The sequence below is a fragment of the Somniosus microcephalus genome, chromosome 3 (assembly GCF_052327205.1).
Source record: "Somniosus microcephalus isolate GS21.2 chromosome 3, FLI_Smic_1.0, whole genome shotgun sequence".
Lineage (NCBI taxonomy): Eukaryota > Metazoa > Chordata > Chondrichthyes > Squaliformes > Somniosidae > Somniosus > Somniosus microcephalus.
Genome location: NC_140989.1, coordinates 266,433,028 through 266,453,287, shown reverse-complemented (window position 1 = coordinate 266,453,287; position 20,260 = coordinate 266,433,028). Strand labels below are relative to the sequence as shown.

At 45.6% G+C, this 20,260-nt stretch overlaps 1 protein-coding gene across 4 annotated transcripts in view; it reads right to left on the bottom strand.

The window, feature by feature from the left end:
- nr5a2 (nuclear receptor subfamily 5, group A, member 2) overlaps window positions 1-20,260 on the bottom strand; it is a 258,604-nt gene that overhangs the window by 119,478 nt on the left and 118,866 nt on the right. For all 4 annotated transcript variants that reach the window (XM_085982428.1, XM_085982425.1, XM_085982427.1 and 1 more), the window contains one exon: window positions 8,133-8,252. In XM_085982428.1, coding sequence (XP_085838554.1) covers window positions 8,133-8,252 — 120 coding nt within the window. The remainder of the gene's footprint in view (window positions 1-8,132; window positions 8,253-20,260) is intronic.

The following is a 20,260-nucleotide window of genomic DNA, read 5'->3' as shown; positions in this document are numbered from 1 at the left end:
ACCCGAACGTTTGGATTTGGATCAACATGCTCCGGACGCATCAGCACGCTTCGGACACTGGTTTGAGTGTATGGAATTCTTCCTGGACAATTCCGCAGCCGTCAAAGACGCTACGGACGCTGCGAGGATGAGACTCGGAATTCTGCGGAATTGGGTAAGCCACCGGGTTTACCCCCTCATCCAAGACGCCGAGACGTACCTGGCCGCCTGCGACATCTTAAAGGCGCATTACCAGCAGCCTACGAATGAGGTGTATGCTAGGCACCTGCTCGCTACCCGCGCACAGCGACCTGGGGAATCGGTGGAGGAGTTCCTAAGCACCCTGAAAATGCTTGGCAAAGACTGCAAGTGCCAAGATGTAAAAGCCGCAGTGTACACCGACGAGCTTGTTCGCGATGCCTTCATCACAGGCCTCAGCTCCACTTACATCCGGCAAAGACTGCTGGAAAAAACAGGGTTGGACCTGAAACAGGCTGCAGACACCGCGCGATCCCTGGATGTGGCCCAGAGAAACTCGGACGCCTACTCTTCAGCCCGCGCCGTCCACGCCGCCACGTGTGCACCGAGGGCGCCGCCATCTTGGAAGGCATCATCCCCGCCCGACAGCCCGACACCGGCTGGGCCCCGCTCTCCCCCCAGAAGCCCTACGACAGCCGCGACGCGTCAGGGACCCAACTGCTACTTCTGCGGGCAGCCAAAGCACACCAGAAACCTGTGCCCGGCGAAAGGCACCACCTGCTTTAAGTGCGGTAAGAAGGGGCACTTCGGGAAGGTGTGCAGAGGGAACCCCGCTGGAAAACCAACCGCCGGAAAACCCGCCACCGCCGCGTGTGCGCCGTGGGAGCGGCCATCTTGGAAGCCATCTTGCCCGACCTTGTGGGGTCCGCCATCTTGTGAGCAGACAGCGTGGACGCCATCTTGTATCGATCAGGGCCCTACAGTGGCATCGGTCACAGTGGACCAGACCAGGCCGCACCCGCTATCCAGATCAATGGTGGACATCGAGGTAAACGGGTGCCGGGTTAAATGCTTAATTGACAGTGGAAGCACGGAGAGCTTTATCCACCCAGAACTGGCACAACAACTCCCCCTAAAGGTGGTCCCTACTCAGGGTACCATCTCTATGGCTGACAAAACCCAGACATCGACCATTCTGGGTTACTGCACGGTACAATTGTGCGTTAACGGAACTGTATATGATAATTTTAAAGTATTAATCATGAAGAACCTATGTGCGAGCGTGATCTTGGGCCTGGATTTCCAGTGCAACCACCAAAGCATCACGCTCAAGTATGGTGGGTCCCAGCCGCCCCTCACAGTGTGCGGTCTGGCTACCCTGAAGGTAAAGCCGCCTTCGCTATTCGCGAACCTTACCCCTAACTGCCGGCCAATAGCGACCAAAAGCAGGAGGTACAGCTGGGAGGACAGGCGGTTTATCGCGACCGAGGTAGACAGGCTCCTGAAAGAGCGCATTATTGAACGCAGCAACAGCCCGTGGCGCGCCCAAGTGGTAGTGGTAAGGGGTAGCGAGAAGAAACGGATGGTGATCGACTATAGTCAAACGATCAACAGGTACACCCTACTAGACGCCTACCCGCTACCCCGCATATCAGAAATGGTGAACCAAATCGCCCAATACCGGGTGTTCTCCACCATCGACCTCAAGTTAGCGTACCACCAGCTCCCTATCAGACCAGAGGACGGCCCGTACACTGCTTTCGAGGCGAACGGACGCCTCTACCAATTCCTCAGAGTCCCCTTTGGGGTGACGAATGGGGTCTCGGTCTTCCAGAGGGAGATGGACCGCATGGTCGATGACCACCACTTGCAGGCAACCTTCCCCTACCTCGACGACGTCACCATCTGCGGTCACAACCAGCAGGATCACGACTTGAACCTCGAGAGGTTCCTGAAAACCGCACAAAAACTCAACCTCACCTACAACGAGGACAAGTGCGTTTACAACACCACGCGCCTCTGCATACTAGGCAGCGTGGTGGAGAATGGGGAAATCGGACCAGACCCCGACCGATTGCGCCCCCTACGGGAGCTGCCCCTGCCCAACACTCCCAAAGCCCTGAAAAGGTGCCTGGGGTTATTTTCTTATTATTCCCAATGGGTCCCCAACTACTCCGACAAAGCCTGCCCCCTCTTGAAAGCATCCTCTTTCCCGCTCTCTGCTGAGGCCCACGCCGCCTTCAAAAGCATTAAGCAGGATATTGAGCGGGCCACGCTACAGGCAGTGGACGAGAACACTCCATTTCAAGTGGAAAGTGATGCGTCTGACTTCGCCTTGGCGGCCACCCTCAACCAGGCGGGGCGGCCCGTAGCTTCCTTCTCGAGGACCCTCCAAGGGCCCGAGATCAGACACTCCTCCGTGGAAAAGGAGGCCCAAGCCATCGTGGAGGCAGTGCGCCACTGGCGCCACTACCTAGCCGGCAAACGCTTCAGCCTACTTACCGACCAGCGGTCGGTAGCGTTTATGTTCAATAATAAACAGAGGGGGAAGATTAAAAATGATAAGATTCTTAGGTGGCGGATCGAGCTCTCCACCTTCGAGTACGACATCATTTACCGGCCAGGGGCCCTTAACGAATCCCCTGACGCCCTCTCACGAGGGATGTGTGCCAGCGCCACCGGGGATCGGCTACAGACCCTCCACAACGACCTCTGCCAGCACATCACACAAACTGGGGGAAGGAAAGAGAGAAACACAAACTGGGGGAGGGAGAGAGAGAAACACAAACTGAGGATGAGAGAGAAACACAAACTGGGGAGGGGGAGGGAGAGAGAGAAACACAAACTGGGGGAGGGAGAGAGAGTGAGAGAGCAACACAAACTGGGGATGGGAGGCAGCGAGATAAACAAACTGGGGGAGGGGGAGAGAGAGCAACACAAACTGGGAGAGAGAAGGAGGGAGAAACACAAACTGGGGGAGGGGGAGAGAGAGCAACACAAACTGGGAGAGAGAAGGAGGGAGACAGCAACTCAAACTGTATGGGAGAGAGGGGGAGAAACACAAACTGGGAGAGAGGGAGAAACATAAAATGAGGGAGGGAGAGATAAACACAAACTGGGGGAAGGAGAGAGAGAAACACAAACTGGGAGAGGGAGAGAGAGCAACACAAACTGGGGGAGGTAGAGAGAGAGAAACACAAACTGGGGGAGGTAGAGAGAGAGAAACACAAACTGAGGGAGGGAAGAGGGAGAAACACAAACTGAGGGAGGAAAGAGGGAGAAACACAAACTGGGGGACGAAAGAGAAACACAAACTGGGGGAAGGAGAGAGAAACACAAACTGGGGGAGGGAGAGAGAGAAACACAAACTGGGGGAGGGAGAGGGAGAAACACAAACTGAGGGAGGTAGAGAGAGAGAAACACAAACTGGGGGAGGGAAGAGGGAGAAACACAAACTGAGGGAGGGAAGAGGGAGAAACACAAACTGGGGGATGAAAGAGAAACAAAAACTCGGGGAAGGAGAGAGAGAAACACAAACTGGGGGAGGGAGAGAGAGAAACACAAACTGAGGATGAGAGAGAAACACAAACTGGGGGAGGGAGGGAGAGAAACACAAACTGGGGGAGGGAGAAAGGGAGAAACACAAACAAAATGAGGGAGAGAGAGAAACACAAACTGAGGGAGGGAAGAGGGAGAAACACAAACTGGGGGATGAAAGAGAAACAGAAACTGGGGGAAGGAGAGAGAGAAACACAAACTGGGGGAGGGAGAGAGAGAAACACAAACTGGGGGAAGGAGAGAGAGAAACACAAACGGGGGAGGGAGAGAGAGAACATAAACTGGGGGAGGGAGAAACACAAACTGAGGACGGGAGAAAGGGAGAAACAAACTGGGGGAGGGAGAGAGAGAAACACAAATTGGGAGAGGGAGAGAGAGAGAGAGAGAGAGAAATACAAACTGGGGGAAGAGAGCGACTGAAATACAAACTGGGGGAGAGAAAGAGAGAAACACAATCTGGGGGAGGGAGAGAAACACAAACTGGGGGAAGCAGAAAGGGAGAAACACAAACTGAGGGAGAGGGAGAAACACAAATTGGGGAGGGAAGATGGAGAAACACAAACTGGGGGGAGGGAGAGAGAGAAACACAAACTGGGGGAGAGAAACACAAACTGGGGGAGAGAGAAACACAAACTGGGGGAGGGAGAAACACAAACTGAGGGAGGGAAAAACACAAACTGAGGGAGGGAGAAAGTGAGAAACACAAATTGAGGGAGGGAGAGGGACAAACACAAACTGGGGGATGGAGAGTTTGACACACAAACGGGGGAGGGAGAGAGAGATTAACACAAAATGGCGGAGGGAGAGAGAGAGAAACACAAACTGGGGGAGGGAAAGGGAGAAACACAAACTGGGGGAGGGAAGAGGGAGAAACAGAGAAACACAAACTGGGGGAGGGAGATGGAGAAACACAAACTAGGGGAGGGAAGGTGGAGAAACACAAACTGAGAGAGGGAGAGAAACACAAACTGAGGGAGGGAAGAGGGAGAAACACAAACTGGGGGAAGGAGAGAGAGAAACACAAACTGGGGGAGGGAGAAACACAAACTGAGGGAGGGAAAAACACAAACTGAGGGAGGAAGGGAGAAACACAAACTGGGGGAGGGAGAAAGTGAGAAACACAAACTGGGGGAGGGAGAGAGAGAAACACAAACTGGGGGAAGGAGAAAGAGAAACACAAACTGGGGAGGGAAGAGGGAAAAACACAAACTGAGGGAGGGAGGGAGTGAAACATAAACTGGGGGAGGGAAAGAGAGAAACACAATCTGGGGAGGGAAGAGGGAGAAACACAAGCTGGGGGAAGGAGAGAGAGAAACACAAACTGGGGGAGGGAAGAGGGAGAAACACAAGCTGCGGGAGGGAGAGAGAGAGAGAAACACAAATTGAGGGAGGGAGAGGGACAAACACAAACTGGGGGAGGGAGAGAGAGAGATAAACACAAACTGGAGGAGGGAGAGAGAGAGAGAAACACAAACTGGGGGAGGGAAAGGGAGAAACACAATCTGGGGGAGGGAAGAGGGAGAAACACAAACTGGGGAGGGAGAGAGAGAGAAACACAAACTGGGGGAGGGAAGAGGGAGAAACACAAACTGGGGGAGGGAAGAGGGAGAAACAGAGAAACACAAACTGGGGGAGGGAAGAGGGAGAAACAGAGAAACACAAACTGGGGGAGGGAGAGGGAGAAACACAAACTAGGGGAGGGAAGAGGGAGAAACACAAACTGAGGGAGGGAGAGAGAGAAACACAAACTGGGGAAGGGAGAAAGGGAGAAACACAAACTGAGGGAGAGAAGAGGGAGAAACACAAACTGAAGGAGGGAGAGGGAGAAACACAAACTGGGGAGAGAGAGAGAAGCACAAACTGGGGGAGGGAGAGAGAGAAGCACAAACTGGGGGAGGGAGAGAGAGAAACACAAACTGGGGGAGGGAGAGAGAGAAACAGAAACTGGGGAGGGAGAGAGAGAGAAACACAAACTGAGGGAGGGAGGGAGAGAGAGAAACACAAACTGAGGGAGGGAGGGAGAGAGAGAAACACAAACTGAGGGAGGGAGGGAGAGAGAGAAACACAAACTGGAGGAAGGAGAGAGAGAAACACAAACTGGGGAGGGAGAGAGAGAGAAACACAAACTGGGGGAGGGAGAGGGAGAAACACAAACTGGGGGAGGGAGGAAGAGAGAGAAACACAAACTGGAGGAAGGAGAGAGAGAAACACAAACTGGGGGAGGGAGAGAGAGAGAAACACAAACTGGGGGAGGGAGAGGGAGAAACACAAACTGGGGAGGGAGAGAAACACAAACTTGGGGAAGGAGGGAGAGAAACACAAACTGGGGAGGGAGAGAGAGAAACACAAACTTGGGGAGGGAGAAAGGGAGAAACACAAACTGGGGGAGGGAAAGATACAAACTGGGGGAGGGAGAGAGAGAACAACATAAACTGGGGGAGGGAAGAGGGAGAAACACAAACTGGGTGATGGAAGAGGGAGAAACACAAATTGTGGGAGGGAGAGAGAAACACGAACTGGCGCGTGGGGAAGTTCATGTCGGCCTGTGATGTGCCCTGTTGTATAATGTGTTTTCTTCCAGCTGTCAGGCTGCTTTGGTGCTGCTCCCTGAGCCTCACCTCCCTGAAACTATTTCCGATGATTGGGGATTCTAGGACGAGGTGGAATCGTCTAAAATTTAGAGCCAGACCTTTCAGGAGTGAAATCAAGAAACATTTCTACACACAAAGGGCGGTAGAAGTTTGGAACTCTCTTCCACAAATGGCAATTGATGTTAGATCAATTGGTAATTTTAAATCTGAGATTGATAGATTTTTGTTAACCAAGGGTATTAAGGGATATGGGCCAAAGGCGGGTATATGGAGTTAGATCGCAGATCAGCCATGATCTCATTGAATGGCGGAGCAGGCTTGAGGGGTTGAATGGCCTACTCCTGCTCCTATGTTCCTATGAGTGGGAGTCAGTGAATTGAATTTGGTTTGGTTTTGGTTTTATTTACTATTTTTCTAACTTGCTGTGTATTGTAAAATGTCATAAAATTGTACAAAAACTTTACTTAGAAGTTGCTTATATCAATTTGTTTTTATTGAATCAGTTGTATTTACTTAGTGTTTCTCATTGCAGTGGACACTATAGAAACATCACAGAAGTAGTTTTTATTTAAACTTTATTTATCCTTAAATATTTCTATTCCTTTGTGTTCTTTCTTTGATTTACAAATCATATTATTCATCTCACTATAAAAGAAAAACTCAAAGATTTTATTTGGGGCTTGGTGATACTGGGACACTCAACTGAGGTAAATGCAATAACAGTTACGAACATCATGTGATCAAATGTCATGTGTTTAAGCATCACATGAGCAATGCCACATGACCAAATGCCATGTGATAATGTCACATGATCAAATCTCCAGGAATACCAGAGTTGGCGCCCCTACCGCCCTTCCACCTTAAAGAATAAAGAGTCACCATTAGTAGCCCTTTTAAAAATCAAAACGCTTTGTAGTTATTTAGTTTTAGCATCATTTTGCTTATCTTTGCTTTTTAGTTGATATTTTTGCGTATTTCATGGCAATACAAGTATTGATGACATCTGAGAAACAGTTTGTGGAATTACTGGGCCTAACAGTCTGAATAGCTAAATTAAAATGGCAGGATGGCTGAAGCACCCTGGGTTTGTGATTACATCTCCATCACACTGTTGGTCTCCATAACTTTGCCAAATAATTTCCACTGCTCATATCAGCAGAAAAGCAGGACAGAGAAAAGAACAATGATGAACAATAACTGCTATTAATGTAGATGAAAGAAGAAAACATCAATTGCTGGAAAATTTAAAACTCATGGCAGATTCATTGGAATTTGAAGAGCCATTAAATTAAAGTTTCAGGTATGAACTTCCAGCAAAACCCCATAGCTGGTAAGATGTCCCCACCTGAAACCTTTAAGAGTAATATCAAATACCTGTCAGTTTTATTTAAAAAAGAAAGTATCTAACAAAAATGGAGTCTGAAACAACAATCAAATCCTTTATACGAAATCATAGGGTTAGATTTTATAACAGTATAATATTAACCCATGTTCAAAAAGGAGCTTTATACAGCTCCAACGCATCACCTTCAGAAAGTAGATTCATTCAGATGGAACATCAAATTAATTAGTAGAATAAAGCTGGTCGTTGCACTTCTGCAAGGTTGAAATTGGTTTATAACTGGTTCTCAGAAGTATAAAAAACACAGATTTTTCAGTAATGTGGGCGTCGTTGGCAAGACCAGCATTTATCGCCCATCCTGGTCCAGTAACATAAACACTACGCTACCATACCTGCTACCATTCGCAAGCAGGAGACGGTTAAAATTAAATGGTTATAGCTATCAACAACAAATTATGGTTGCACAATGATGAATATTTCTATGCTGGGAGATATTGATTTTAGTTTTCCTACCACAGAGTCTAAAACAAATATTGGCCGTATGACACATTTGGAAGAAAGCAAAATTGAACTGCAGTGTATTCTCATTGACTTCTAAGTCAAATATTGTAAAGGGGTCAGTGAAAGGTAACTGCACCCTAAACCTTTTGCAGTCAAAACAGCCTCTCGAGTTCTGTACTCACCTGTTGCCCAGTAACAAGGAGGATTGCACCTTCTTTCCAATGTGCCACTTGTCTATAAATGTGATCTAAGATTAAAAGCTCACTCCAGCAGTTCTGAAGAAGTTTCATTTGGTCGTCAACCTGCCAAATACAAAAATACACTCGGTCAGTGCTCAATTCCCAAACATTTATTGCATTGATAGAGAAGTGCAAATAGCAGCTGCATATCTCCAGCTACTATCAGTAATGGAGCCAACACAAATGCAGGAACAAATGATTGATTCCAACACTGGAAAGAGTGCACAATTTCTTAGTATTAGATTGAATTATAAAAAAAAATACATTGGAATAAACAACTCTGAAAACGAATTACACATCAGAATAAAACAGTTTTCTCCTCAAAAGAGAATTTAAAGAATTCTGTAATAACATGGCATCAATATTATTGGGTATATTTTAATAACTGCAGTCCTCATCTTAGGTTTATCAGTGAAATATTAATAACTGCAATATGTAACTAGTATTGGCCAACAGGTGATCAATAAGTACTTATCTGAAATCCTCTATATATAAACACAGTGACTGCCTTTTGGTTTCAGGTGCAATTGGGAGATTGTGTGGTGTCAGAGTTTCAGGGTCCTTTGCTTTACAATCATTGCCCAGCAGGACATGATGGGGACTTCATGTAAATGAATGAAATTTCATTCCAAGAAAAGAGTGAATGAATGTCTTATGTCATAGGGTCAGCTGCCAGGTAAGATAATGGGAGCATCTAGCACCATCTGTGCAAAGGGTCCATGTACTAGAGGTCAATTGTCCTTTGTTGCCTGGTGCCCATTCTCCTATATAAATTGGTGACCCTCCGTTGGCATAGAATCATTGCCAGTGCAGTTCACTCCTTCTCCTTCCACTCTTGGTCATTATTATTTGTAATAGGGTGATCGCACTTTGTGTGTAATCAGAACGTTGCAGAAAAAATAGAATTGAGGTATAGATCTATCTGGGCAGGGGAATTAATTATCAGAAATGAAAATGGCATTCAATACTTTTAGCATATTGGCCCGGATTTTGCGGTGAGCAGTGAAGGGACGGCACTCGGCAGTGACCTTGAAGAAAACTGCCCACAAAGATTTAGCAGGCTCTGTGGTATCAATTTCCCCTATTACGATATCAATTTCATTCTGGTGCCATCTATAGGGGATCTCTGGAATTCAGGAACAGTGAAGTCATTAAGCAGGTTGAGCAGCCAATCAGATTGAAGAATTCTCACAATCAGCAAACCAGGAAGTAAAAAGCACTGATTATCATTCACTTTTTAATCATTTTAGAGAGAGCAAAATAAAGATTGGGACATACACATGGGATTAAGGTAGAAGATGAAATATCATAAACAAACTTTAAAAAATAAAATAAAAATTAATTATCTTAAAAATGTATAGCATTTTTAATCATGGAATGGAGGGAATGACACTTCACACTTCTAAAATTAGCTTTTCATGGCCATAGCAGTTGTTCAGCAGTAATTCTGACTTAGCACGCTGTTAAAAACTCAATTATACCTGAGTCAACAAGGCTTAAAATTTTCAATGGTTTTTACAGCGATAATAGTGCGTAAAAAGTTGAAGTTCACATCAAATCACTGATTCTGTACTGACTGCATCTGCGAAGACTGCAAAATCGCACCATGTGGAGGAGCAGGATCCCACTGATGGCAACTTCCTGATTTCAGTGTTTAACTACGCATGTGCAGACGCCAGAAGTTGCTATCAGTTTTAGAGTAATGACGGCGAGCGCTGACAGTTTCGCTGTCATTACAATCGCAAATTTAGGGCCATTATTTCTTAAATGTAAAAAAAAAAAATATGCATTGGGCATTTATATTGTATTAGTTTTAAATTAAAATTTCATCTGTAAATATGTTAGGCTGGATTTTACCATCCTCGGTGGCAGGGGATGTCGGTGGTGGGTCCCGGCCTCGTTGCTGGCTCCATCACATTGTCCAAAATGATTTTCCCCTGATTGGGCTTGATAAGCCCGCCCAGCGAGTTTCCAGCCAATTGAAGGAAGCGGGTCTGATGACGTCTTTTGATGACTTGTCATCAGCCGGTTTCCTTAAAGGGACCATGCGCAAATTTATTTTGACATTTGTGCTGTCAGTGTTCTATAGCATTGAGGTGCTGCAAACACTGACAAGCACTGCACAGAGGTGCATGGCTGCACCCAGGCTCTTGCATGACTCCCTGCATGTGCTTATGGAGGGAGTCGCAGCACGCAGGGAGGTTCTCGTCCCTTCCAATGGGTGAAAGAGACCACCCCAGGAGACCAATGCAGCCTGGCTGCACATTGCACAGGAGGGCACAAGCAGGTCGTCAGGAGTACCAGGCTGCAGTGGTGCAAACCTTTCAAAGATCTCAGTAGATCACAAAACGTTACTGCAAAGCATCACTCAACCTGATCCTGCTGTGCCACTTATCACACCCTCATAACTGTGCCTTCCCTACCCTACTCCTGCACATCCTTACTCACACCAACTTACCATGCACCTCCACCCATCCCTCTCTATCTACATTATCACTTCCCCATCTCACTAGCCACCCCTCACATTCGCCCTCATCCTAGTGCAATCACACCAACTAACAACACACAAGGGTAGGCACTTGGGAGTTTTATGCAATGTTCATGTAAAGTTTCTGTTAATGTGGTTTCAAACATTGAAACCTTTATTTTCAACACTTTGTGTTCTTGGACAGATCTATGTGCACCTTTGGAAGTGGCTTAGTGAGTTGCAATGAACGGTGCGACATAATGGTACCCCCCCCCCCCCGCAATGGTGATGAGTGTGAAAGGAATGGCTTGGGCATTGTAGTAATGCTTTATGGACTTGGTGTGGGGTGGTGCCAACCTGGCACATCATGTGGTAGCCAAGGTGTACAGCGTCAAGTGAAGTAAATCTGGCCATGGTGAGGCCATACCTGGCCTCCCAGGCAGCAATGTGGTCGGGTGATGAAGCCCTGTGTCCTGTGCAGCATCAGTTGATTGAGGAGAAGGTTGGTGTTGTTGTTGGTGCTGCTGGTGTGCCTGGTGCTGCTGGTGTTGGGGCTGATTGTGGTAGGATTCTGAGGACCAAGTTGAGATAGTTTCAAGGTCACCGATGCTGATGGAATAGATGGCAGGTAAAGTTGATGTAGTGTCCGTGTGTAGATAAAGACACTGAAGACAGGAGTTGGTTCATAGGTATTTACTAAGCAAGTCTGGGGGGGGGGGGGGGGGGGGGGTCTAAAGGATATACACAATACACAGGCTTATATAGCCCAAGTGGCAATTACTGGCATTACGTACACCTGGGGCTCTTAAAGGCACATACACCACCATTGCTCTTAAAGGCACATACACCACAATTCCTCCCCTTCTAGCTAACTAGTACATCATATTTTAAGTAATTATTAATTAAATGTTATATGCAAAATAAGATACATTGCTGTATTAATTAATTATAAGTTAGTCTCTCAGGAGGCTTCCTGACTCGGTCCGGATAATGCCTCGGGGGTGTAGTAGTTTCTGGTGCTTTAGTAGGTTCTTCTGGCAAGGCTGATTCGGCTTGAATGCCAGTGTCGGGTTCATCGGGTTCCAGTCTCACCGGATCGGAGGTAGATATGGGTATATCTACTTCATCGTTAGATGTATAGAGTGGTGGTGTAGGTTGTCCCTTTTCGGATGACTTGATGATTTGGTCAGCATGGCGTCTTATTATGCTTTCTCCGATGTCCACGGTATACATCAGTGGTCCTAGTCGTGTGCAGATAGTTCCAGGCTGCCATTTCTCGGTACGGTAGTCCCGGGCCAAAACCGGTTGGCCTATCTGGAAGGTCCTAGTTGGCTTTTCATTCATGCCCTGAAACTGCCGGTTCTCCACGTCCCTTCAGATGTTGGGCTTGACCAAATCCAGCCGGCATCTTAGGTTTCTATTGTAGAACATCATGGCGGGAGTTTGGTTAGTAACCATATGTGTTGCATTCCTATATGCAAATAAGAAGTTATCCACCTTGTGCTGAAGTTTTATGTCTTCATTACTCATGGCCTTGATGGCCTTCTTGAAGGTCTGGACAAACCTTTCAGCCAATCCATTGGTGGCGGGATGGTATGGGGCGGACGTGTAGTGCTTTACCCCATTGTTCTTTAAGAACTTTCTGAATTCTTCGGACACAAATTGCGGTCCATTATCAGAACATATCTGTTCCGGCAGCCCATTCCTGGCAAATATGGTCCTTAATACTGTGATGGTTTTTTCCGTGGTGGTGGAGGACATCTTTATTACCTCCGGCCACTTGGAGTGTGCATCAACTGCGATTAGAAACATTGAGTCCATAAATGGACCAGCAAAGTCGATGTGCACCCTTTGCCAGGGAGATGAGGGCCACTCCCATGGATGTAGAGGGGCTTGTGGTGGAGCGTTTTGGACCTTCTGGCATCCTAGGCAGCTCTTGGTCATTTCTTCGATGTCTCCATCGATACCTGGCCACCATACAAACGCCCTAGCTAGGTTCTTCATTTTCACTCCACCCAGATGCCCCTCGTGAAGCTCCTTTAGCACTTTATCCTGGAGTTTGGGTGGAATCACCACTCTGGATCCACACATCAAGGTTCCTCGGCACACTGACAGCTGTTCTCTTCTTTGCGAGAATGCTGGCAACAGTGGCTCGCCATGTGCTGGCCATCCCTTCACTGTTAAATCGTAGACCCGTGAGAGAGTAGGGTCATTTCTTGTCTCCCTTTCAATGGCAGAATTTGTCACCGGTAGACATTCCACTATGGTAGAGTGGAATATCTCTACTGGGTCTACTGTAGGTGCCTCTTCTATCGTTGGCAACGGTAGGCGCGATAAACCGTCAGCATTCCCATGCTGTTTTGACCCTTTGTATTCAATGTTGTATTGGTGTGCCCCTAGAAAAAGGGACCACCTCTGTAGTCTTTGTGCCGTCATAATGGGGACACCCTTTTTAGGGTTGAATATGGAGATGAGGGGTTGATGGTCAGTCAGCAAGGTAAATTTTTGTCCGTGTAGGTAATGGTTGAATTTCTTCACTCCCCATACCAGGCTGAGTGCTTCCCTGTCTATTTGGGCATAGTTACGCTCAGCTGAGTTTAATGAGCGTGACGCAAAAGCTATCGGCCGTTCTGAGCCATCAGGGAATCTATGGGATAATACCGCTCCTATGCCATAAGGGGATGCATCGCACGCCAGTCTGATTGGTAGTAATGGGTTGTAATGAGCCAAAACTTTCTCGGATGTGATTAAGTCTTTACATTTATGGAAGGCACGTTTACAGTCTTCGTTCCATTTCCAAATCACTCCTGTTTGTAGAAGATCATTAAGAGGGTGTAGAATAGTTGATAAGTTCGGTAAAAATTTATGATAGTAATTTATTAATCCCAGGAATGACCTTAATTGTGAAACATTTTCAGGTGCTGGGGCTTTTATAACTGCTTCAATTTTTTCAGGTGACTTATGCAACCCTTCCTTATTAATTATGTGGCCACAATATGATATCTGATTTTGGAAAAATTCGCACTTGGGGCGATTTGCTCGTAGGCCCCGTTCTTTCAGCCTAGTGAGCACCTGCTCCAAATTGGCAAGGTGCTCGTTGTCGTTTTTTCCTGTTATAAGGATGTCGTCTAGGTAGCATTGAGTCCCCGGAATCCCTTGCAGGACTTGCTCCATAGCTCTTTGCCAGATAGCTGGAGCTGATGCTACTCCAAAAACCAGTCGATTGTACTGGTACAGGCCTTTGTGTGTGTTTATTGTGAGATACTTTTTAGAGGTCTCCTCAACCTCCATCTGTAGATATGCCTGTGCCAAGTCAATTTTTGTGAAACGTTTCCCTCCGGATAGTGAGGCGAAAATATCTTCTATCCTCGGAAGAGGATACTGTACCGTGTGAAGGACCGGGTTTACAGTCACCTTAAAGTCCCCACAGGTGCGAATTTTTCTCTGTTCCTCAGAGTTATTTTTCAATGCTTTTTTCATGACTGGAACGATGGGTGTTGCCCATTCGCTCCAATCTACTTTGGATAATACGCCTGCCTTTTCCAAATTCTCCAGCTCTGCCTCGACTGCCGGACGTATTGCGTATGGCACTGGTCTTGCCTTAAAAAATTTGGGAATTGCTGCATCTTCCACTTTTATTGAGGCGGTGATGCCTTTCAAGGTTCCTAGTTTCTCTTGAAACACTTCTTTGGCGTTGGCCAAGATGTCTTTTAATCGTTCAGGTATGATGTCATCATTGTTTTTTTCCTTACTGGTCACCGTCAGTGCCTGAATGGAGTGCCAGTCTAAACGTATCTTCCTTATCCATTCACGTCCCAACAACGGTGGACCACCATCTTGTAGAATGTATAAATACAACTTTTGTATTTCTTTGCCGTTGTATACCACAGGCACCCTTATTTTTCCTTTGGGGTAGACTTTCTGCCCCGTATATGTTTTTAAGATAATGGATGTGTCTTTTAGAGGTATATGCGAAAATAGCCTCTCGTAATCTCGTCGATTTATCACGGTTAGAGCTGATCCTGTATCTAGCTCCATTTTAACTGGGGACCCTGCTATTGTGAGGGTAACCCAAATGGTTTGGTAATCTTCATTGGCAATTACATTGTGTAATTTGAGAGCGCTTAGTCTCTTGTTCCCAGAGTCGCTATCGCTCTTCTGGTCTTTGGAGCTACTGTCCGTCATCATTTGTACCTTTCTGTGCTTTTCCTTATTGATTCTTTTCCCGTTAGTGGATTTTTTATTTTCAGATCGGCATACACGTGGAATGTGTCCTATCTTTCCGCATCGCTTGCATGCTTTTTCTTTGAACCAGCAATCCCTCTGGTCATGGTTGGATCTGCCGCATCGATAACATTTCTTGAAACCCCGTGTCATTTCATGGGTGCCGAAGTCCTGTGGCCTTTGCTTTATCTTTGCCACTCCTATTGCACTGAAAGCCTTGTCCAGTGTTAAATCTTTTCTAGAAGATACCTTCTTTTGTGTTTCTACACTTAGGGGATCGCAGATGAATTTGTCTTGCAGAGAATCTGCCAGTCCTGCCTCGAATTGGCAGTGTAGGGTATCAACAATCTCCTCAAAATTCTTGTCCATCGGTTCGGCTGGAGTGATTAAGTTGCGTAACAGCTTGTATGTTTCTGCGCCCATTAGATCCAGAAGAACTGAAGCTTTTTTTTCATCTTCTATTCCATTTGCGGTGCAAAACACCTCCACTCTTTCTACACATGTGGTCAAATCCTCTATCTTGTTATCAAAAACATCAATATTGCCAAAGTTAGGCTCTGTTTCGTTATCAAAAGCATCAATATTGCCAGACTTAGGCATTTCAAAAAAAAGATATGGCGCTTCCCGCGCTTTTTTTTTCTCTGTAGCAACGATATGGCGCTTCCCCGCCGCTGCTACCGATAACAACGCTGTTTTACTGTGGTTTCCGTTTATTCACTGTTGGAGACTCTTTCCCGACGGAGGTCTAAATGCTGACCTGCTTGCCGCGCCGGCCGTCTCCCGAGTGCACCCTCCCAGTCCGTTATTGCTTGCCTCCGATTTCGCTGCTTGTCTCAGCTGTCGAGCCCGCCGCTGGAGCCCCAGCCTGACGCCCAGGAAGGATTAGCGCAGTACCTGCCACCAGCTTGGCCAGCTGGTGAAACCACAGTTTCTATTACTTCCTTGAGTCTTCTGGACGCTGGAGGAATCGATGTCCTTGAGTGCTGCCGAATTGCAGGTAAGTCCGTATCCCATCCTCGTCGCCACTGTAGTGTCCGTGTGTAGATAAAGACACTGAAGACAGGAGTTGGTTCATAGGTATTTACTAAGCAAGTCTGGGGGGGGGGGGGGGGTCTAAAGGGTATACACAATACACAGGCTTATATAGCCCAAGTGGCAATTACTGGCATTACGCACACCTGGGGCTCTTAAAGGCACATACACCACCATTGCTCTTAAAGGCACATACACCACAGTTGAGATGACAGAAGCAATCTGTCAATGGTGGGAGAGGTAAAGAGGTCAGACTGGATGGAGACTTGTTTAAAGACTTGCAGCATCCTGAATCTGTAGTGGAAATGCAGTTTAGAGAAGCTAGTGGCCAAGGGAAGATATCTAATTCAGCTGGGAGCTTTGACTTGATATTTGAATCTGTCAACTCATCAGCTCAAACAATGGCCACTGACCTCCCACCTCAGCTTCACAGACGAGGTCTAGGCACAGCGGGAAACTGGTGGGTGACCTGTCAAAATTAAAAAGCTGGGAGAAAAGCATTGTTATGTGGCTGTAAACAAGCCACTAATGATTTCAATTGCCTCCCCCGCTGCTGCGTGTCGGGTCTGTTCAGTGCTGGCATACCCGACATTTGGGAAAGGGACGTGGTGGCGGGTTGACAGCGGGGCCCCGATCCGCTGTCAAAATTTTTTTTTCTCACCTGACCTGCCACCGATTGCACCCGCTGACCCCCTCCCCCACCCCCCGTAAAATTCTCCCCATTGTTTTTTTAGATTAGGCTGTGGAAGACCCAAGCATCTGTATTGTTTCAGATCATAAGAATCTCTACGTATTAGAGTAAATTTGTCAAGCCCTCACATAAGGTGTGACATCTTGCATGTTGCAGGAAACCACTTGGAAAATCTACCCTATTATTTCATTGGAATTTATCACTTGCCAGTATTGTGACAATTTTAAAATGTCATTTCTGATCTTCCATATAGTTATCTGTGTTTCACTATATTGGGGAAGGTGAGAAATTAACAAAACTGGCTAATACATACATGCCCACTTCAACTGGAGTTGTTTGCCCTCTGTTTATGTGGATTACTTAACAAGAATATGTCTACCCAGTTGATAGAAACACTTAATACTGATCACCAGGCTATAAATTGCTTATATTTCCATCAATGGCCTTTTCGACTATTGCATCAGTGGGTCTTGCAAGCAAGATTATCATCGCTTGGCTGTATCCTGAATGTATGTGAGTTACTTGTCTAGCACCTGAGAAACCATCTTGTTCCCTGTGAAACATGGCTTGACTGACAGAACTTTTATTGTCAGGAATGTTTCATAGTGGATTATTAATTGTGAATAATATCTGTCTATCTTCCTTTATACCAGTCAAGGGAAGAGAGAGATACATCTGGAAGTAAGAGTATTTACTTTCCAGTTTCCTTCTCACTCTATTGGCAAAGGCTAATAAAGGACTCCATGGGGATTAATTTCTCATAAAAACTTTCCCTCAAGAATGCATGATTCAGTTACCAAGGTTACTGAAGAGAATTTCTGAAGTTTTCTTACTTTTGTTGTTTTGGAAGAGACGGTGAGTTATGTGGCGTATTATAATCTAGCTAAATCTGCTATTTTTTTTAAAATCACACTCGTTCCGTAGCTGCCCATCCAAGACGTATAGTCTGTCGATGTGGTATTTTCTGACTATCAGTGAGATCAGAAATTTACTATTTCTAATGTTTTGTTCATCAGTAAAAAGATTAATTGTTCGCCCTGTGACCTGCTATCAGAGTATACTACTCACAAAAGGTTGTGTATCAGTTCATAGGGAGTGAAGGCTTGCCTATGAAAGCAGACTTTGTGTGTTGGGCATGAGGAGAAATAATTGGAATGAGCCTTAACCATAACACAGGCATCAACGCATTAAAAAATATAATTATTCCATCTTACATCCAGAATATTAAATAATTAATATGAGCTTGACACATCTGTATAGAAGCAAAGCACATGTCAACATAGTTTTAAGGCTATGGTGACAAAAATATATACTATCATTGATTTATTGTAATTGCTTATAACATGACTCCAACGTTCTGTCATTCTGTTTTACATTTTCAGACTTTGATTTTACATCTTGTTTCAACACTAAGATTTTCTTCCCATTTTGATAACATTCCTAAATATATGCGATTCTATTGTTATTCTATTACACGGTGTTTACAAAATACCAAATATACTGATCCACCACAGCTGCAGAATGCTGCACTCCATCAGTTCAGCATCTCAAACTTATACTTTCAGTGTTCCTCAGTTATAAATGAATAAAATGCCACTAATTATTTTATTAAAATATAGTGATGCACAGTAAAATAAAATTTGCAGTTCAATCCAACTTAATTCAAATTTTTTAAATTAGCTTGATCACCTTCTAATATTTAATCTTGCCTTGATAATCTAGCTCCCCAAATTACCTCCTATATTACATCAAAGGTATGAAAAACCATTAATTGTTTTATAGCAAATTTGTGACATTGACTGCTGGAGATTTGAACTTATGCTGTTGGTATTCCCAACTTTGTTATATTTAAAATTCTGCAAAGAAATACAGAAAGGATGGAACAAGAAAAGGCCATTCAGGCCATTGAGCCAATTCTCTCTACAGCTAGGGCATGTGCATTCACTGGGTGTGTGGAATGTTCTCTGGTTGACAAGTGGATGGTATTCTGCTGTCTGACTAGCAACATTTCTGTAAACTAGGAGAACACAATGGGAACCAATTTGAACTTTTGCCCAAAACGGACGGCAAGTGGATGGGTTTTCCCCTGCGCTCACTCAATGGCTGCAGCGAGAGGTCAGAGTCATGGTTGGGCCTCATTTCCAGGTTGACTGTGTGCTGCTTCTGCATTTCGAGCAGCTCGCTCATTGGAGAAGGATGGAAGGGTGGGGCGGGGGGTGTGGGGGGGCGGGGGGAACGCGATCCTGGGGGAGGACCGGGGAGGGTCAGGCATCGTGAAAGCATTAATAGTCCTCCTGACCGCTAAAAATTTACTTTGATACCTGAAACTTGCCTGTTGTTGATTAGCCTGCAGCAGTGCCTTTAAGGACCACTGGTTAGGCAGCTTCATGTCTGGCATCAATGGACAGAGCGTGTCTGGTGGACTCTATGCCCATTGGTCCTGAAAATTGTAACGGGCACCAATAACTAGCATAAAGCCCCAATTTGCTTAGGCAATTAGGTTCCTGCCTGTTTTGGGCGGAAGAGCTGGCTGCCCATTTCGAGGTCCACCTGAAAACTGTGTTCAATAGGCCTCGGACAACCAACCGGCACGTGATTTTTATTCTTCCAATTTTCAGCTGTCGGCTGCCTGGTTTGTGCTGGAACAGGGTGTGAGTGGCAGTTGTAAATCGGCCCCAATCTCTTTTAGACCTGGAACAACTTCTTTGTGAACCCTGAGACTAATGGGTAAATCAACATTTTCCTTTCCGTTTTGTGGGCCTATGACATGCAGGGTTTGCACACTTCGGAGGTGGTTTGGGAAGAAATGCATCAGTTATATTGGCTAAATACCGTTTCAGCTGCTCAATATATGTGAAAGGAGCATTACTGTAGGTGCATTCCGATTAGCCCATTTCCTTTTGTTTTTGGAACGGATTCTTAATATGTAAAGTCATCGGGAGAGAAACCACATGCAGCTGCCATTTTGATCTAGACCCATTAAAGCAATGAAATAAGGGAAATTAGCAATTTATTTGCAGAAATAATAAAATATGACCATAAAAGCCTGCCTTGCACTCAATGCACTCTCTGATTCATCACTCAAGATGCTCAGACTACATTGCACCTTTCTTAATAGTCACTAGAATTTCTTCTAAAACCCAAATCACCCCATGCCATGTGAAACCAAACCATATCTAATCAGAGGCACTGAAACCTTTAGGTTTTTGAGGACTGTAGCAATGGTTCTGGGCCAACACCAGAAGTAGAACAAGATGTTTAGTTCAGTTCAAGAATGTAACAAGAATAGTTATACACTTCTGCACCTTTCTCTCAGTCTCAATGCTTCAGAAATTAGTTTTACAGTTGTGTTAAAGTCAGTCAGAAAACTGAAGAAAAATAAATGGGGAGACTTAGAGGAATATAGTAGTTTCTATAATTAACAGTAAATGGTTATCTAGAAGAGAGAACAGTCATCTGTTGGGTAATTCTGCTTCGGATATGAATACAATACATATACTCTCATGAGTAAAAGGAAACTAGAATATTGTGTTTTTGCGAAGAGGACTTTAGTTCAAAGAATTCTGTGCAACCTTGGTGTCGTTGCCAAGCAAATTGCATTATTCCTCACTGAGTCACAGATGGCACAAAAGACAACCACAGCCTGTGTATTGTCCA